This window comes from Dicentrarchus labrax, unplaced genomic scaffold, assembly GCF_905237075.1.
Source record: "Dicentrarchus labrax unplaced genomic scaffold, dlabrax2021, whole genome shotgun sequence".
Lineage (NCBI taxonomy): Eukaryota > Metazoa > Chordata > Actinopteri > Moronidae > Dicentrarchus > Dicentrarchus labrax.
This window is the reverse complement of record NW_026136701.1, coordinates 3,695,085-3,715,841: the sequence shown is the minus strand read 5'-3', so window position 1 is coordinate 3,715,841 and position 20,757 is coordinate 3,695,085. Positions and strand designations below refer to the sequence as shown.

Genomic DNA, 20,757 nt, shown 5'->3' with positions numbered 1-20,757 from the left:
TACAAATAAACCATCTTTACGTTTTACTCTATACAGTTATAGAACATTTAAAAATAAAGGTCACATTTTGGGGGTTTTGTTTATCAAAGAGTTGCTTATTTACACAACCAACAGTTACAGAGCAACATTACTCTTTTAGCTCTGTTTTTGGTCTCTACCAACTCCTGAGGGAAATATCTGTTTCTTTAGCTGCTAAATGCTCCACTGTCCCTATTTGTTTGCATAACAGTGATCAATTATTGTGTTCATTAATAATTGCCTAATAGCTTCATTTGTTTCAAATAATCAGTGTTTTGGTTATAGACACGTATATATTTTATGCAGGCTCTTGTGCATCCCATCAGCAGGGTGTTCACACTTCCTTTTCAGAGGTGAAGTACAATGCAATACATAATCCACCTCTGTTAAAGGACCAGTGGGATTCCGTGGCATCTATCGGTGAAGTAGCTGATTACAACTCCCTTGCTTCACCCTCCTCTTTGAAGCATGTAAAAAGGTGTTGTTCGTTCTGGGCTATTGCAGAAAGATGGAAGACTCCATGGAAGGCAACCTGCTCCCTCTGTAGATAAAAATGGCTCATTCAAGGTAACGAAAACACAACTATTACTATATTCAGGTGATCATGAAAATAACTATGAATATTATATTCCATTTCTGCCAACAGATCCTCCTAAATGTTACACACTGGACCTCCAACAGGCCTCCTTCTATTATTTTCATGATGAATGCATATACAATGAACAAAGAAAATATTTTACTTTGTCACCAATCTGTATCTGCATGACCACTACAGGTAGGTAAGTATGTATTTTCCACTTTTTTGGGTAAACCTCCCCTTCAAAAATATACTAGTGTTTGTATTTATAAAAACAATCACAACAAACCACGTTCACAAACACCTTGGACATCCAGAACAATACAGCTCCCACTGGTTGTATTTGTGACACTACCCTCCCAGTATGCTTGAACTTGTTTTGCGTCCCAACAAATTACAGGTTTGAAGTGTTTCTCCAGAGTTTTATTCTTCTCAACTGAACACACTCTGAAACAACATTTGGATCGTTAGGTGACACACACCAATACAAAATAAACAGCTCTAATACATTCATTTTAAACGGAGGAAATTATTAATCATTTATAGAAAAATGTCTTGTTATTAAAGAAGCATGATATGATGCATTGGTCTGGGAGGAACCACCATCATAAGACCGGTTCAGTATCTATAAACCTCAAGTGTTGTTTGCCATCAGTGACACTTGGTAGTAAGCGTTTCTTCTTTGTAAAACCAGTAAGTGTTTCAGATTTCCATACTGTAGGCTGTTTCCATGTTCCCTTTCTCAGTAATAGTCTGAGATGCAGCCACAACATCACCTCCTCCTCATTTTCTCTCCTCCTCCTCACATCTCCCAACCAGCTGGCAGACATCTTCATAGGCTACTACACCGCCCGCTGGCTGTCTGCTCATCTCTCTCCTCGTCCTCACGCTCCGTCTTCTGATAGATAGATAGATAGATAGATAGATAGATAGATAGATAGATAGATAGATAGATAGATAGACAGATAGACAGACAGATAGACAGATAGACAGATAGATAGACAGATAGACAGATAGATACATGATGGTAGTGTTATTGTTAATAACAGTATATAATGATAATATTAATAATATTTATAATAATATAATTATAATATGTATATAGAATATGATGACTGAACAGATATACGTGTATAAACATAGATATTCTACATTAATATTGATATGATGTAAACGTGTCATATATTCATATATATATATATTTATATTCTGTGTCTCTGAAGACATCACTCCTTTTTCTGATATCTTTCTTTACCTCCTCACTTCTCCTCTTCTCCTCCTCGCTCTGTAGGCCATTTGACAGAGATGTGGTAAGACTTCAGCTCCTCCTCAGATACAAAGTCAGGGGCGCAGCTCATGAGGTCTTGACCCCGGAATGACTTGGGAAAGGCAATGACATCACGGATGCTGGGAGCCCCGACAATGATGGAGACCAGCCGGTCAAACCCTAGCAAAGCATAAGTTTAGAGTAATTAGACAACCTAATACATTTATAACCATTTTCACGTTTTAGCTCATGAATTGTGCATTTTAGTAGCACTATTGCACATTACATGAATCATTTATTGTATGCATACAATAAATATTTGATCAATACACCACTGACACTTTAACCCTGATGTCAAATTCCAGTTTTTCATATCTAAGTTGCATGCCACATGTCAGCCTGCCTCTTAAGCTAGCAAGCACAATAATAATACATAATATACACGTTTTACTGGTTGTATCTATGTATCTGTATTTTGTGTTTTTATTCTTATATATTAATACTTTAATTTACAGTAAAGTTTACTGTTAAAAACCTTAAATCTATCGTAATTGTCATGTTTTGCTCAACTGTAAAATCAGTACATAAACACTTTAATAACTTGTAGCTTTTAGATTTTTTTAACTGTAAGCTGTAGCAGGAGTATCTGAACATGAGGATATCATATGTGTACAAGGTGTTAAGAATAATAAAAATAAAAAAAAACAGTTAAGCCAGGCCACAAGTGTCTGCAGCAGGACCTGCATCTAGCTCAGAAACACACTGAACACAGCAAACTGAGCAGAGGAGCAGTGGTGTTAAACCTCCCCAGGGAGTGTGATGTGATAGGAGAATGTAATGAATGTAATTTGCAGCTTATTATTCACAATAACAGTGCAATCCGATGCAGCTCCTACACTGATCTGTAACACTGTGAGCTCAAACAGCAGTGGGAGCAGCGGTAAACTGCTTTTAGACTGACAGCTTAATGGATCAGCCCACAGGAGGTGGAGTGGAGGAGGTGTCTGTGGTTCCTGACTATGGTCTGGGTTTTATTGTGGGGGTCAACATGTTCCCTGAAGTGAGCACCCTAAATAAAAAACAAAATCAAAATGTGTAGAAATAGATTTCTTTACTGTCCTGAACTAGCTCAGCGATTGCTGAAGCAGGCTGTGGTCAACCATACCCAGAGCAATGCCTCCATGTGGTGGCGCTCCTGAGTCCAGAGCCTCCAGCAGGTGAGAGAGAAGACTGGGATCCTCCTGCAGCAGATAGGTTTCAAAAATAGTTATGATAAGCTAATTGATTCAACACAACTCCAAAGGTAGGCTGAACACTGGCAAAATATACAATGACTGACCTTGAGGATGTTCTTCAGGACATAAAGCTGTTCTGAGGCGTTGTGGATGCGGATGGAGCCTCCTCCAATCTCACAGCCATTCAACACCAGGTCGTAGTGCTGACCACGTACCTGGGAAGGACAGATGCATCCCACATGATGTATGATTATTTCTAAATATCTGAAAATGTATTTAGAAAAAGTTAGAATCAATCAGGTTTTGAGTGAATCAATGTGACTACCTTGTGTGGCTCTGTGTACAGTAACTGTGTGTCCTCTGGCAGTGCAGCAGTAAATGGATGATGGGCTGACTCCAGCTGCTCCGGCTCCTCTTCTTTGGACAAGAAGAGAGGGAAGTCCACAACCCAAAGGAAGCGGAAGGCTGAAGGGTCACGGACTGAAACGCCACGAGACTCCAGGAGCTCTGCACACAGCAGGCGAACATTACCCAGCAACGGGCGCTGAGAGCGGGAGGTACAGTAGGATGGAGAGACAGAAGACGAATTAACATACAAATACATCCTTGCTTGCTATAGTGTACAACTTTTCCCCTTCATGAGTCTGATCTAATCCAAGTTTGAGTCCGTTACCACAGTGTGGAGGGACCCGGCTGCTATCAGCAGCAGGTCGCCTGGTTCGGCTCCTGTCCTCTGCAGCAGCTCATCTGTGACTGAGACAGACAGCAGCTTCTTCAGGACAGACTTCAATGTCCCGTCTTCGTTGACCAGCACCACGCTGAGCTCCTTGGGACAAATCATACACATGAAGAAAGAGCACACAATGAGAAAATACACTTTGGTCCAGAATGAAATATATCAACAACTATTGCACAGATTGCCGTGAAATATTTGATTCATGGTTCCCAGATGATGAGTCCCAATGATCTCTAGTGACGTTCACATTTATAGAACTGTTTTGTAGACAGCCACTGTCTCCACTCACAGCCTCTTATAAACCCTCACTGTTACTGTATTTCACAAGTTGTTTATGGTCAAACCATTGTTTGGCCACACTTGTGTTTTGTTTGGTCCGGTTTATGGTACACAAAATATTTGCCAGGAACCTGTTTGCTCACACGCTACGATGCATAGTGCGTCCTGTAGCCTGCTTCTACTTGTTAACCTCTGATAAAGTGAACCACAGCACACGCCACCCAGCACCCTTTGCTGTGATTGCTGTGACATTACTATGTGTTTATATATATTCATACACACAGACACATTCTACATGGGCTCAGAGTCGTGCACCATGTGAAACTGAAACAACGTCTGTGTCCCAACCATTCATTTTATTTATTTTTGAATCCTCATTTGTTCTGTTTCCTGATTGTACTTCCTGCGTCCATTCTCCATTTTTGAATTATTAGTACAAAACAACAAAGACTGACCTGAACACACAGAACAGGAAGTGGTGAGTTCGAAAATGTTTCACAACACAATTAAAAAAATGTTTTAAATGTGAAAGTAAGGAAAGAGAAAAAGAGTAAAGACACACCTACCTGGCCAAACTGAGTCTTGGCGGTTTGTTTGACGTTTTCCAAATCTTTCCCAGAGAATAGTTTCTGTAGGCAAACCCAGGACAGATATCAAGTATCGAGTTTTAGTTGATATCAAACAGCTTTTTCTTTTTATTCTTATTGATTTGTACCAACATATGTTTAGTATGCCCTGGTGGAACAGGAAATGGATTTGCTCTTACCGCTCCACTGGGGACACGGATGGCCTGGACAGAGCCTTCTGGTTGGCTGAGAGCTGATCTGAGGAAGTTAATTTCCGTGGATAGGAAAACCTCACTGAGGTCCATCAACTGGACGGGCAGATAAGAAGAAAGACAGGGATTCAGACAGTGACAGATGTGTTTGCGGGTCCCACAGGTACATTCACACCCTCCTGAACATACAGATGAAACCGCCCAGAGGAGCATCTTCAACAGCAGTGGGTTTTTTTTAGCTGTAAGTCAGTTTGTTTGGGTTAACACAGCCCACGCTCATTGTGGCTCAACAGACCGGCATCACATCACAGTGTGCTGTGCAATAGACCACTCACAAGTGTTCTCCTTTTCTGAGACTGGCCTCTCATTGGTCTTTGGCAGTGTTGGGCTAGTTACTCTCTACTTAAATTAATATATTTTGCATTTTTTGTAACTTTCTAGCCCATTCTCTTTCCAAGGTCATCAAATGCAGACACCAGTAGTGTTCAGTTAGTCACAGTCTGCAATTTCACCACTAGATGCCACTAAAAGCTACACACTGGTCCTTTAAATTTTTCCTCTGGAGTTTTAGACCTCTCGTAGCGCTATGAAGCAGTTTTCTGTGAATGGGTTCCTGTTTTGTTTATATTCCTGCCAATGGTCTCACACTATTCCACTGATTAACAGGGAAATGCTGCCATGTGCCAGCAATGGCAGGCAAGAACAAGACTGCTAGCTAGTAAACATGAATGTAAACTATGCAGGATTTTAAACACTTTAAAACATCTGCTTTGTAAATGTCTATGGGGAAGAATGTGCATATTTATTAGAGCTCAAAGATACACAATGTATATTGCTGAGTACTACTGAATGTAAACATAACGTTTAACTTAAAGGATCATAAACTGTGGAAAACACAGTCATCGTTCTAACAGGATCCTGACACACTCAAAAGTACTGCCTTCATAATAAAGTGAGCAGTAATAAAGAGAAATTATTTGTATAAGTCAGAAGAATCATTTTGCTGTTCCATGCTATCCTCAAACAACTCACAATCACCCACCTTCATACTGAATCTGGTGTCAGGCTTGTCCACACCATAGTCCCTCATGGCCTCCTCATACGTCATGGTTTGGAAAGGAACCTTAATGGGACCTTTCTCTGCAGGCCAGGAGTACTGTAACAAACCCTCCACCAGGGACATGATGCCTGCCTGGTCCACAAAAGACATTTCTATGTCTACCTGGGAGAGATAATGAGAGCATAACCATTCAGAGAATATGATCAGGACCGTAAACCGACTAGTTAAGTCCGAGTCAACAACAGGATCAAGTACAAAGGGGAATTGACCCTTTCTCTGTCCCGTCCATTTTTTGGTCAACTTGCTCCTTTCCTGTACTTAGATATGCTATGTGCTAGGCTAATCTTATAAAGACAACTACACTTTGAAGATGGTTAAGTGATAAAAGCCATAAAGTCACATCTTAGGTTCACTAATATAGCAAATCAATTGTTGTTAGGTAGCTAGTTACATCTTGCTTACATAACTACCTTAAGATGTGACTGTATGTATTATACATATATATTAATACATATATATCGCTTTTATCTTTTAAACTTATTTAAAATAGGGTTGTCTTTCAGCACAGACGAGGCTAGCACATACCATATCTAAGTACAGGAGAGGAGGAAGTTGAGGTTCTCACTGGGGTTGCTCAACTGTCACTGGAACCACAGAGCAAAAGAAACGGGACTTCAGAAGGGTCAACTGAACAAGCAGGACAAATAAAAACCATGTATTCCCATATGGTCTAGCGGTTAGGATTCCTGGTTTTCACCCAGGCGGCCCGGGTTCAACTCCCGGTATGGGAACAAGTCTTTACCTAATTTCCTATCAAAAAACCAATATCAATTCTTGGACCACATGTCAATGTTTTAGCAGGGTCTTTGAGAGCACAGTGCAGTGGTTCAGATAAAGCCTGTGTGTTATCCTGCCTCTGTCTTACCTGGGTGAACTCAGGCTGCCGGTCTGGTCTGGAGCCTTCATCTCGGTAGCACCGGGCCATCTGGAAGTACCTGTCACAGTGACAATAAAGGACAAACACAAAGGCTGTTGACCATTAGAGAACAGCTTATTACTCTAATATGCCAGTCGACTCTTTGTAATGCATGATGGGATTTAGCTCTTGGTTAGTGACCATTGATTGTTCACTGTCAGTGGTGGAAAGTAAATAAGTGCATACACTTAAGTAGTACACATGGTACAAATTGGAGGTATCTGTACTTGTATTTTCATTTGACCCTACCTCGTCCTAAACTAGGGAAATCAAAATTTCACATTGAAAATGTAGGATGAACAAATAGAATATGATACATATTCATATTACACCATGCTTAATCTCTTTATCTTAAAGTCAATATCTTACTATTATTTTTCATAATTTTGTGACATTTTAAGTCTGAATACTAACTGTAACTCTTATTCTATTTTCTATTTTCATTATATCTTGTATTTTTATTTTTTTTTAACTTTCTATTTTAATTGAATGTGTACTTTCTTATCTCCTGTGTTGTATCTGGAGCTGGGATCAATAAAGTCTATCTTATCTTAACTTAATCAATAATGAAAATAACTGTCAGGCCTATAATATTATATAATAACATCACACAATAACTTAATTGAACTAATATTAGCTAATATTAGCAAACAGAGTCAGTCAGCTTTATGAATAAGCTACACCACATAGGGACAGCAGAAACAAGTCATGAACAACATTGTTATTTAAAGTTAATATGTTCCATTAAATTAGTAAATAGTTGCTAATTAACACATCCAGCAGTTAAAGAGCAACATCACCATTCATTTGGCATTGTGTTTGTCCACCTGATGAATGTAAGTCCAATACTCACTCTCTTTTAGCCCTGTTTTTGGTCTCCACCAACTCCTAAGGGAAATATCTGTCTCTTTAGCTGCTAAATGCTCCACTATGTTCACCAGCTAGTCTCTAACCCCCAAGCTTCATACTGTATATATACAGTATAACGGTATGTATGATACAGAGTGTTTTGCATGTGCAGATCATCATACACACACTGCACACAGTATTGGATATTCATCTTACTATTACTGTGCAAATGTCAGTCAGACCAATGCTGAAAGAAAGCCTGTACCCACCTGTCTATACCAGCCACCATTAGAAGCTGTTTAAACTGCTGTGGACTCTGGGGTAGGGAGTAAAACCGGCCCGGCTCTCTGGACGGAACCACAAACTCTTTGGCTCCCTGAAACACAAAGAACAGATGAACATATTCTGGCCATCATATAAGTCTCTCTATATACAAGTACTTTGCTACATTAGCGTTTGTCTGTGATGATATCACCTGTGTTTTGTTAGCCTTTAGAGTGAAGACACGATAATTTTGTTTTGTTCTGGTAACTTCAGTTAAAGTTCAACAATATGAGGGAAGCCAAGACTATGTAATGCCCCTACATTTTCTCTCAAATGTATAATTAAGCAACTGGGTGACAAATCCTTCCATTTACTGAATGTTTGTTTGGCAAAGAAGCACTATAGTGACTCTGATACTGTGCAGCAGAAATCATTCAAAGATAAAGGACCTTTCTTACCCCTGGTGTTCTTTTAAACAAGGTAGGAGTTTCCACATCAACAAAACCTACAAATGAGAATAAAAGAGACAGTAAGAAACTGTTTTAATCATGCTTCAGCAATGAGGGTCTGGATTCTACTATTGGTCCACTAAAGTCCAACGACAGGCAGGTCACATTGGGCGGACACTCCGGGGCAGTATGTAGTAAATGTGAATGTGTTGTGTGTGTGTGTGTGTGTGTGTGTGTGTGTGTGTGAAGGCTCTGTGATGGATGGGCAACCTATCGCCTCACTGACTCTCGCTCTCCTTACCGTGCACATTACAGAGGTATTCTCTCATCTTCATCACCAGCTGAGATCTCAGTCTGAGGTTCTTCTGCATCTGAGAGGACCTCAGGTCCAGGTAGCGATACTGCATCCGTAAAGACTCCGATTTCTGCACAAACAACACAGTCACTCAGGATTATTAGCAAGGATATCACTAGCTTGAGTGTTTTGTAAAATAGTGGATATAACATGAGCTACTTACTTTGACAAAGTCTTTAATTTCAAAAGGCAACGTCCGGCACACATTGAAGACCTCCACACTCTCAGCCAGGATTTCTACTTCTCCTGTTGGCATCCTCTGTTGGTATGGACACAGAAAAAAAAGAGTATATATATATATATATATATATATATATATATATATGATTTTCACCCAGGTGGCCAAGGTTCAACTCCTGGTATGGGAACACTGCTTTTTCTTCCTTGGGGGTCAATTAAGTGTAAATCTACTGCATCTTCAAAACTGCCTTTTATTTAAATTTTTTTTAATTGAAAAGCTGTGATCGGGCAGTTGGTTGTTTTTCATTTTGGCATGGTCATTAAAAAGCCAATCTAAATAAAGCTACCATTGATTTGTTTTTAGCCAGTTATGATCTTATATTCCATACTAACCTTGTTCTCCTGTCCCGCTGGCCGCTGTCTCACTGTTCCTGTAACCTTGATGACAGACTCGACTGTGAGATCAAACAGCACTGATTTCAAATGACTGGCAGACTTAAAACACAGAGAGAAAAAGAATAGGTTAAACTCAAATAAAACAACTTTTGAGTTTTTACTTTATTAAATGCCTCTTCAGTGTGCAGGAAATAGCTGTACATCATTGTTAGCAGTGTCTCTATTAGAGGTGGTATGTTGAGTATAAAGGAGGCATGGCGGTTCAGTGGTTAACACTGTTGCCTCACAACAAGAAGGTTCTGGGTTCAAATCCCTGTTCCCCTACTAACAGAAACATATACAATAGTCTAACAGTAACTACTCCTAGTACTTGGGGATGTTTTAAGGTTATTTGTTGTACTTATAATATTATATTTTGGTGTTTGAATCATTTTCATGCTTACTTCTTCCTGAGGGATTAGAACTTGTATCAAGCCGCTGAAATCTCGCAGGATGACAAACATGTCTTGCCTGTTGGAGGCAGAAACATTGTTAAAATACAAAAATCGGAATTAATCACGGCACACTGGAATTACTTTACTGTGAATTATTTAAGATCAAACGACTTTCACTTGCAGCTGCCTCAGGTTCACTCGGTTAACTGTTAAAATCCAGTTTTATCCAGTATGAGGTCACATGGGAGACAAATGAGAACTGTCAGCTCATAACATATATTACAGTTTTGCTGCTCCTCATACATAGGATTGCGTCATTAGGTGCGTAGAGAGAAATCAAAGAGCTCACAGGAAGTCTAGAATTAAAATGTGACAGTGTCAGACATTGAAGGTCCTGTCATATGACGCTGCACGAGGCTCTGGCGGTTTACTGACATCACAGGATTTTGTGATAGCAATGTCAGTCTGTCTGTCAGTTGGTCCACACTGAAATATCTCAACAACCATTGGATGGATTGCAATACAATTTTGTGAAGATATTCATGGTGGTCCCCAGAAGACCAATCCTACTAATTTTGGTGATCCTCGGATTTATGGCTTTTACTGAACTATACCTAGAGCAGTGGGTCCCAAACGGTGTGCCCTGAGGACAGTACAGGTGTGCTGTGTGATTCTGAATGAGTTATTTAGTTTACTATATCAGTACTTTGTAGTTCCATTACCTCATTCTTTATTGTGTGACCTGCCTGGTTTCAATATGAATTGTTAACATTTTAAAGTGAATCCTTATGATTTGGTTAATAAATATTTCATGATTTGATTTGGTATTAGTAAATCAAATGTTTCATTTCAGTGTTCTAGAGGCTACTTTACATGGATATGAATGGACTGTGTTTGTTTTGTGCCATCATCAGGGTCAGAATGTTACATTGTCCAGTGGTTGCTTTGGTTTATGAGCTTCTTTCCCATCAGCCTCAGCTGCACTCTGTGTTTAATGTTTATTAGCACACACTAACTCGCTAAACCAACATAGAACATGGTAAGCATTACACCCGCTTAACAACAGCATGTTAGCATTGTCATTGTGAGCACATTAGCGTGCTGATGTTAGCATTTAGCTTAAAGCACTGCTGTGTCTAGATACAGCCTGACAGAGCTGCTAGCTCGTCTGTTAGCTCTCATTGCTATTAGGATTATAATGTTAATGTAATGTTGTAAACAGCAGTAACTGAATAATACCTGAGGTACTGGACCCAGCCACACAGAGAGACCCTCTCTCCCACATGATGGGCTGTCAGTTCTCCACAGGTGTGACTCCTGAATGACAGACTGCTGGGACCTGCAGAAGAACCATTAACAGACCAGAACTGGAGCTGACGATGATCTTATGACAACCAGTAAATTACACAACAACTTCTGTGTAACACGTATGTAGAGTTCTCAGTGGAAGAGATCGTATTGCTTTCAACATAAGTTGGATGATTTCATGGGCATTATGTATACATTTGTATATACATTTGTATATATCATATATATTGAAATACTGCTACAAATGAATATTGCGATAATGACTTTAACCATATCGGACCACCCTACTTAAACTCCATTAAACTTTCAGAAAAAACATGTGTCTGCTGTGAAAAAGGTCTGATGTTCACTTGAATGACCTAATGACTAAGGTGTCCAGTACAGATCATTTTGTGAGTAACAGCAGAGTAAAATGTATCGATATCTGTACTTTAGCTAAAAGGTAACCTTTGTGTTCTGCTCTGAAGCTAAATTCTGAGGCTGTTCTGTAAACAGCTGGTTTCCTCACTTTCTCATTTTAAAGCAAAAACCCATCAGCTGCAGTTCACTGACCAGTGAGGTTAATACAGATGAACACCAGTCTTTATTATGGGCATGTGGGCTAACTTCAAGGAAACACCAGTGTGCATTTTACTTGCCCATCGTGGACCCTAATGGGAGTCACTGCCCAAAGGAAATACACACTACAGTAAACTATAAGCCCCCACTCAGTCCCATGGTGCATCAGTCAGGGATAGCAGTACCTGTGGTGGGGGGATCGGACCTGTACAGTGTGTTTGAGCAGCTCAGCAGTCTGACGTGTGGTTTCCACAGCAGGCGTCCTCCACTGGAGGTCACAGCCGAGCCCTGGCTGCAGACAGTGGGAGCTCTGAGGACAGTGAACACTCTCTGCAGCACACACCTGCCCCTGGCTGCCATTTCCCAGCAGCACCGCGCCAAGCAGGGCTGATGGGATGTCTCTGAGGCTGTCTCTCAGGCTGTCTCTCAGGATGTCTCTCAGGATGTCTCTCAGGCTGTCTCTCAGGATGTCTCTGAGGCTGTCTCTCAGGATGTCTCTCAGGATGTCTCTCAGGCTGTCACAGTGTCCGAGGTCCTGCTGTCTGAATGAAGCACATGGGAGCTCTTCTTACAGAGACAGGCTGTTCCCTGATGTAATGACACCGTTATTCAACATGAGAGCGCTAACCCCGAGAACAGGAGCTCACAGACCGGGTCTGGGTGTGTGTGGGTCGGATAAGAACCCTCCGCTGTCACCTCATATGATCCTGGTTCCGCGTTATCGACTCTCACGGCTCTGTGCTCCTGTGGATGGGCTCGGTGCCGCCGTACACATCAGGTCACTGCCGATCCACACAGGTAGGAGTCGGCCGTACGTAAACGGATGTGACGTCAATGTCGCCTTTAGGCCGAAGTAGTCAATCAGCGAGATAATCGATATAAACCGCACTCAACCCGCACAGTGCGGTAGACGGGTGACATCATCGACATACGTTTCTATATTTCAGTAACACAGAAGGATATTTATGATTAAAGCTATTTAAAATACATTAGATCAATAACAGTAGTGTGATGTAGAGACCGCAGTGCTCGTCCTCTGAGAATGGACTGACAGTGAAGGAGGAGACTTCTTGTGTTCAGCAGGAAAACTGGGAGAACCCTTAAAAGTGGCTTTTCTTGTGAAACACCTTGATTCTTGTTACCTTGACCTAACCCTAACCCTAAGTGTATTATTTATCCCTCTTATTGACAACCATCCGCTCCAGAAGGGGGCGCTATAGTGTGCCTGTAAGAGCTCTGTAACGCGCAGAAGCAGTACTGCGTGCTCGGAGGGACAGTCCGTCTGAAGTTCCTGAACGAGTGTGTGAGAGTGTGTGTGAGAGTGTGTGTGTGACTGTGTGTGTGTGCAGACATGTCGGGCGGCAGGCTGATGAGAGCCATCAGAGTGAGTGAGTTCGGAGCTCCGGCAGTGCTCAGACTGTGCTCCGATGTGACTGTCCCTCAGCCGGGACACAGACAGGTGAGACACCCTGCAGCCACAGAGACTACCTTATTGCGTAAGAGTGGACATTGCAGACTGACATCAGTCAGATCTGTTGTTGTGTGTGAATAAACTTTAGAGTTTTAGTCAGTAATGTATATTTGTAAAATAAAGTGGCAATAAAGCCAACATAGTGAATGTTAGGAATATGAAAAAGCAATAAATGCATTATATGATCCTTTATAAGGAAACAGCAATTTCAATTAAACAATGGAAACCCACAGAAAGTACTGTAATCGTCTGTTATGCTCAGCCTGTGGCCGTTGGTAATCTCCATAAACCTTTTGCATGTGTATGTATGTGTCTTTAAAGCTGCAGTAGGTTACGTTTCTAAAAATATTTTTTGCTGAAACTTTCACTGTATCCTGACAGTAGTACATGAGACAGATAATGTGTGAAACAATCAGGTTCATCTGGCTCCTCCTAGTGCTCCTAATGGTAATTGCAAGAATCCACCGGGCCTGAATGAAAACAAGTGTATGGTGAAAGTTTCAGCCAATATGACAAAAATCGATATTTCTAAGCGTTACCTACTGCAGCTTTACTTTATTACATGATGCTTTTTAACTGTGTCTCCATCCACAATGTCTCTCCGCTGTAGGTGTTGATCCGTGTCCATGCCTGTGGAGTGAACCCTGTGGAAACTTACATCCGGGCCGGGACATACGCCCGTAAGCCCACCCTGCCATACACGCCGGGCACAGACGTAGCTGGAGTGGTGGAAACTGTTGGAGAAGGAGTCTCTGCAGTAAAGGTCTGATTAACAAACACTGTGGGATTGATGGCATGCACAGTAAAACAGAAATAATGCTGGATACATTATTGTACATTCATCTTAGTTTGCTTATAAGACCATAGTGCATCCTGGACTCCTCAGAAGAATACCACAGCAAACATATGTGTTCATTTAACACCACAGGATCAGACTTATTTTCCTTTTTGATTGAAGTTATTGTTTCCACAGATAGTATAACCCATCAAGCTATTTATAACACCTGTTCTGTGTTTGTATTGATGTGTCTGTCCGTATTCATGCTGAAAGGGAGTGCTAGTGTATGTTCTAGAGCCCAGTGTGACAATGGGACAGAAATATATCATTAATAATGAAATGATTACATTTATCTTACATGGAATATGTATTATTTTAATTTTAAACAGAACAAGCTCTATGCTACATCACATGCGTGCTTAATAATAATAATAATAATAATAATACATTTTATTTAGAGAGCACTTTTCAAGAAACTCAAAGATACTTCACATGAGTTAAAAAGAAAATAATAAATAATAAAAACAACACACTCAAAAAATATATCTACAACACTCAACAATGAATTAATCATTAAAAGCAGTTCTGAAAAGGTGGGTTTTGATTAGTGATTTGAAGTTGGATGGATCAGTACTGTCTTGGATTTGTTTGGGGAGAGAGTTCCAGAGGGAGGGGGCAGCAATGGAGAAGGCTCTGTCGCCCCAGGTATGATGCTTGGTCCTCAGTGGTGGAGACAGGAGGTTGGCATCAGAAGAGTGGAGGCAAATCATTGAGAGAGCCAGTGTTGCCAACTTGGAAGCTCTCTTGCTAGATTTAACAACTTTTCAGACCCTCTTAGTGACTTTTCTTCTAAAAAGCGATTTATTCAGTCCATCAGCGAGAAATATATTAAATTGTATTGTAATTCATTCCCATGCAAGCTGCTCAGAATAATCACAGTCCACAGCTCTTCTGCTAACAGTGCCGGGGTCTCTCCCTCTCCTCTTGTGCCGTGCTCAGGCAGTCAGTAGGTGTGGGACGAGTTTCACCTTCTCTCTCACTCTTTATCTCCGGCTCTCTGGATTTGGGTGTACCTGTAGCTTATACGTAAATAGTTTGTTTGAGCAAGTAAATATTTAGACAGTTTGTTTGACCTTGTCCCTCTCTTTGTAGATTTTTCTACATTTTCAAATATACAATGTCCGTGGTGTGAGTTTGTGACTATTTGGCTAAATAATGATAATGTTCAAAGTGTGTGTACGTACATTTCCACCTCCATATACCAATCAGAAACAGGTTTGCATTTGCACTGCAGTTTGCAGATGCATTCATTGATTAAACAGTCAGAAACTCAACCAGTGACAAAAAGAATAATGACAGGGTGAATTCTTATTCAGATATAACAGGGAACAACTGGCAGAACTTCCATGGTCGACCAGAGTGAGTCAATGAAGTGATGTGAGATACTGAAACACAACAAAAATTATTAAACTATATTCATTATGTTCAGTTTGGGACAATGGTTGTTCAGTCTGGGACAGCTGAAAGTAGAATTTGTGACAGTTATGGGGAAAAATGTTCATTGTACGCCCTGCTAGAGCCGGCCTGATGGACTGAATACTGTCTGAAGGTAGTGTGCCCTCAGTCACTGATTACAAAACAAGCTTAGAGGAGGAAGTTAACACATCCATATGTGGCAAAGTACAAACTGAACTACACTGATCTTTACCAGCTTACACAAGAATCTGATGTATTGTGAGAGTGCAGACACTCTGTTAATACTGTTCAGGTGTGAGGAGTATGATTCTAACAAAAAGATATTTAGTCTTAAAAATAATATAAGCCGAACTCAAGATATTAAGTCAAAAATATTCGTGTTAGTTCGTGTTCAGATTGCTTTACCACAACTCCTCCCTGACTGGAGTGGTTCATCCTCTGAATACCACAGGATGGCAACTGTAACACACAAGCCTCACACTGCCCCTCTGAACTCACAGGTACTTTGTATAAGCGATCCTCCCACATCTTGTCCGCTATCCAGCTTCTGTATGCAAGGCCATAAGGTATTTAAAAAAAAATTGTCACACGCCACTGTATGGATAAAAACAACATAGTCCTCAGTTTACATTTACAATGCTGCTGTCTGGCGGTTGGGGGTTTAAACACAAAAGTCAGTACAGTGATTTTGAGAATCCATACGATGTATACAGTGTTTATTGATATTTTCTTACCTCCAGCTATCCTGTTTGCAGTGTACTTTGATACTGAAGAAAACCTAAAAATGTGAGGATTCTCAGGCACGTTGTGGAGTTTTTTTTTTTGGACGTTTAATTGCGATGGACATTGAAGGCAATGATGTCACAGAGAATCTAAAAAAAAGTGTGTCATATGATACAGGGAGGTCGCAGTTTAAAAACCTCTGATCTATAATAAACAGGCCTACTAGCACATGTATTGGTTGTCCTGCAGTTGTTGCCACTAGAGTACTGACATTTTTCTAAATTCAGTAAAAACACAGGCTGAACACTTTAAACCAGAGACGGGGACAGTGATAACAGGTTGCTGAGAGAACAGTGTGATCGGTAGCAATTACCTTGTTAAGTCAACCAGTGGGAGGCTGCTGTCATGTTGTGCAGTAAATCATGTGTGTTTTTCAGACAGGAGACCGTGTGTTCACCACAGCCACAGTCAGTGGAGGTTACGCAGAGTACGCCGTAGCGGCTGACGACTGCGTCCACAAGCTGCCCGACGCTTTAGACTTCACCCAGGGTGCGGCCATAGGCGTCCCATACTTCACTGCCTACAGAGCTCTGGTTCACAAGTAAGACCTCGCCACTGCATCAGCCAGTTCATCTCTGATGTTATGACCAAAATGTGTTTTAACTTGTGTGTGTTGCAGAGCCCACGCCAAGCCTGGAGAGACCGCCCTCATCCATGGAGCCAGTGGAGGGGTATGCTTTTTCCTTCTTTTTTGTCTTTCCCTTGTAATGACATTGTTAAATAAATTTTAAAAGGTTTCCATATTTGCACCACATGTGTCTGTATGTTCAGGTCGGTGTGGCGGCGTGCCAGTTGTCCCGTGCTCTGGGGCTCAGGGTCTTAGGGACAGCAGGAACACCAGAGGGGATGAAGCTGGTTCTCAACAACGGAGCTCATCTGGCCTTTAATCACAGAGAAGAGGGCCACACAGACAAAATCATGGTATACACACACACACACACACACACACACACACACACACACACACACCCTGCAGGAACACCAGATGGAAAGGAACTGGTCCTGAATGAAGCTCTCTAAGAATTTAAACATTTAATAATCTTATTTCTGGAGATGAAGCGTATTTGTATTCTGTCAGGAGTTTTAGTAGTGCTTACAGAGATATGGACTCTGTGTTAATGTGTGTGTGTATTTGTCTGTTCCAGGAAGCCACAGAGGGCAGAGGCATAGATGTGATAGTGGAGATGCTGTCAAATGTCAACCTCAGTAAAGACCTCCAGATGTTGGGCTATGGAGGACGTGTTACGGTCAGTAGGACTACAGTCATTATAAGGATCTTATCTTCCATCTCCACAACAAGTAAAATATTTCCCCCCCTTCATGTAAAAATCATCTTTGTTTCACAAAATATCTTCTTCTACATCAACAGTACGTCAAACACCAGAGAGGAGGAACCATAGATACAGCTTTGCGTCTGTGTTTCGCCATATTGTGGCGGTCAAGATGCGAGTGAGCTCAGACATACAGCGGTGGCATTCAGCAGCATGTTTATATATCTATAGGAGGAACATTCTGAGCTTTTGTAGTGAGCTTGTCTTCCTGTGGCAGTAGTAACTTAAAAACACAAACAATAGTAGATAATTATTTATTTATTTATTTTTATTATTATATATTATCTGCTCTTTCGAAGGCGTTTTCATGAATCTCATTTTAGTGACCCTGTTTGCGTGTGGACGAGAGGCCAAAACACGGAGGGACATACATTTTCAAAAATACTGGTATTCGTTCGGACAAGACCTTCATGAACAGACAAGTTGGAGTCTGAAGGGTCTGAGGAATAATTCTGACAGGTGTCTGAGGCTGACATCATCAGCACTGCAAACTGTATTTTAAGGAGCTCATCTCCTGTGTCTATTTTAACAAAACACTGACAGATGAGACACTAGTTACAGTCACATTAGTTACAGTAGTTGTATCCCAGTATGGCTTGTTCCTGTGCATTTTATTTTTTTTAAATTCATGTCTTTTTCTGTTTAGATCGTAGGCTCCAGAGGCCCCATAGAGATCAACCCCAGAGACACCATGGCTAAAGAGAGCAGCATCATGGGAGTGGCCCTTTTCTTCGCCACACCGGTACAAAGCAGCGACATCACATAAGTCATGTTACACACACACACACACGCACAAACACACACACACACACACATGCACACACAGATACACAGACACGCACACAGACATACACACACACATGCATGCACACACGCACACACACACTATACACGCACACACATGCACGCACGCACACACATACACACACACACACACACACTCACAGACATAAACACACACATATGCACGCACACAAAGACACACAAACACACAGACAGACACACACACACACACACACACACACACACACACACACACACACTGAGTGGTTGATATTGCAGACTTTGGATGATGATACACATGTGACAATCTCATTCAGCTTAGTTGAATGTGACTGAGATGGATGAGCGTTGTTCTGTGTATTAGTGGCTGGTAATGTATTACATTGGAATTAATGCAACTACCTGCATGCACCAGCCAATCAGTATGCTTAAATCACCTCAAATGACTGTCAGTTGGCTAAAGTCAGATCCAGTATCCAGATTGCCAGTACTTACAGTGATCACATGATGGCATAAACAACACAACTTTCCTCCAATACAGTGTTTGAGTAGATTAGAATGTGTTGTTGTCTGCTCTCTCAGGAGGAGCAGAGGGAGTGTGCAGCGCAGCTCTACGCAGGGATGGAAGCTGGTTGGCTGCGTCCAGTCGTTGGTTCCCAGTATCCGCTCGACAAGGCCGCCCAGGCCCACCATGACATCATTGAGTCTCCCGGGGCTGCTGGGAAGATGGTCCTGACCATGTGATGATGTGTTCATACACAGGCAGGTCAAAGGTCACCATGGCGTTAGGGTTTTGGCTGTTCATAAAGGGGACTCTTGAGGAGCAAACAGTGATTAATGTGGTGACATTGAGGTTTAAATAATTTAAGGTTTGAAGGTTTTTACTAGAATACTAATGCGCTTCGACACAAACTCATTCATCACTCATCACTGCTAATATGCAAAACATGGATATAAAGGTTAGAAGGTTGAAGTTACTGAGGTCTGCTGTGATTTGTCAAACTGAAGATGATGACATGGTTAATTTCAACCTAACTGCTAAATCATGCTAACAAGGAATAATGTGTGACTCTGCGTGGTCCAATCACTTGAGCTGTACATGACTAGCTAGTCCACTGGTTCCCAACCTTTTTCCTCAAAGCTTTCTATACATCTATACAGCTTCTTTTTTGACAAAGTCTATGTTTTCTTCTTATTGTTCTTTTAGATCTTACTATATATATTCTTAAAATCACAAAGGTCTCGCGACCCTCCGGGACCCCCAGGTTGGGAACCAGTAAACTAGGCTTCAAAAAAGTACCTCTGATGCCTTTGGCTGCCTTTGTCGACTATGTATGTGACCTTTACCATGTTCATTATAGCAGTTCCTTAAGAGTCTCCCTTAGCTTAACTGTGGTTTGGGCTTTAAAGAGGTTGTGGGGGCTGTCTATCTTCAGCTGTCACTATCAATTAAAGGCAATAAAAGCCCCCAAAAAACATAAAATTAATTTAATCTTGTTGCATTAATTGATTCATTATTATTGTTTTGGCCACTCGGGGGCAGCAGAACTTGCTGAAAACAACATTAACATATTATCACCTTATAAAGTTGATATGTTAGCAAATAATTGCTTATGCACATCCAACAACATTAACATTTATTTGGAGTTATGTTTCCTGCCACCTAATGAATTTAAAGTCCAATATTCACTCTCCTTTAGCTCTGTTTTGGTCTGCTAAATGCTCCACTCTGCTCCCCAGCTAGATGCTAAGTATGTCTGTCTGCTGTAGTGTACAGTGGGTTTTTAGAGCAGAGGAGAACTGCAGAGTTGTCTGATAATTCAGGGCTCATGTTACTAATAGTCATTGTTAAGATAAGTTTGATTCCTGCAGCTTTAAGTGAATATTTAAGGTAATCATTAAATAATACACTGTTCATGGTTTATTTCTGTACGTTGGGTTTAATTTAATCAAGAATGTGACAAAATATTTTTCGAGCTGACTGATAGTGACAAATACACTTGAGATGTAGAATGAGAGTATGGAATATATTAAATTGCTGATGTTCCTGAATGAAATTGTAAAACTATATGTGTTACACAATGATAGCAACAATGTAAGATTAGCCCTAGAAATACCATCATGCCTTTATTAAAGTAATTCTACAATTGTCCTCATTCACTCACCACCAATGATCTAGAGACCAAAATCCCCAAATGTGATCTGTGGTCAAGAAGACAAAATGGATGAAACCATTTTTATTAGCTGTACATTGTGAAAATAAAAGAAATTTGTAAAAATAAAAACAAAAAAAACCCATTTTGGAATCTTTTGTGGCAATCCTATTAAACCACATTGACATTCAAGAAAGGAATTAAGGTGACAGAGTAAAGTTAAAGGCTCATTTCTGACTCAGGGAACTGAGTCATGACATCTG

At 40.9% G+C, this 20,757-nt stretch overlaps 2 protein-coding genes, 1 long non-coding RNA gene and 1 other non-coding gene across 4 annotated transcripts; 3 read left to right on the top strand and 1 right to left on the bottom strand.

The window, feature by feature from the left end:
• The first annotated feature begins 8 nt into the window (after nt 1–8).
• On the top strand, nt 9–2,578 carry LOC127361593 (uncharacterized). The gene is made up of 2 exons (XR_007884313.1): nt 9–585; nt 665–2,578. It is a non-coding gene; the product is annotated as an uncharacterized LOC127361593 (long non-coding RNA).
• dars2 (aspartyl-tRNA synthetase 2, mitochondrial) lies at nt 997–12,528 on the bottom strand. The gene is made up of 18 exons (XM_051396146.1): nt 11,905–12,528; nt 11,093–11,192; nt 9,863–9,929; nt 9,417–9,518; nt 9,007–9,102; nt 8,790–8,913; nt 8,498–8,544; nt 8,045–8,151; nt 6,876–6,945; nt 5,933–6,112; nt 4,879–4,986; nt 4,679–4,741; nt 3,771–3,923; nt 3,423–3,641; nt 3,202–3,312; nt 3,028–3,103; nt 1,851–2,042; nt 997–1,493 (listed from the first exon to the last, which is right to left on the bottom strand). The coding sequence occupies exons 1-17, from the start codon at nt 12,077–12,079 to the stop codon at nt 1,855–1,857; spliced, it is 1,986 nt and encodes a 661-aa protein (XP_051252106.1). The 5' UTR covers nt 12,080–12,528; the 3' UTR covers nt 997–1,493; nt 1,851–1,854.
• Nucleotides 6,670–6,741, top strand: trnae-uuc (transfer RNA glutamic acid (anticodon UUC)). The gene has a single exon. It is a non-coding gene; the product is annotated as a tRNA-Glu (tRNA).
• An 80-nt stretch (nt 12,529–12,608) lies between the features above and the next one.
• Nucleotides 12,609–20,639, top strand: cryz (crystallin, zeta (quinone reductase)). The gene is made up of 8 exons (XM_051396221.1): nt 12,609–13,178; nt 13,801–13,953; nt 16,605–16,768; nt 16,847–16,898; nt 16,999–17,148; nt 17,373–17,474; nt 18,205–18,300; nt 18,924–20,639. Exons 1-8 carry the CDS (start codon nt 13,071–13,073, stop codon nt 19,083–19,085), a joined length of 987 nt encoding a protein of 328 aa, XP_051252181.1. The 5' UTR covers nt 12,609–13,070; the 3' UTR covers nt 19,086–20,639.
• Nucleotides 20,640–20,757: the final 118 nt, after the last annotated feature.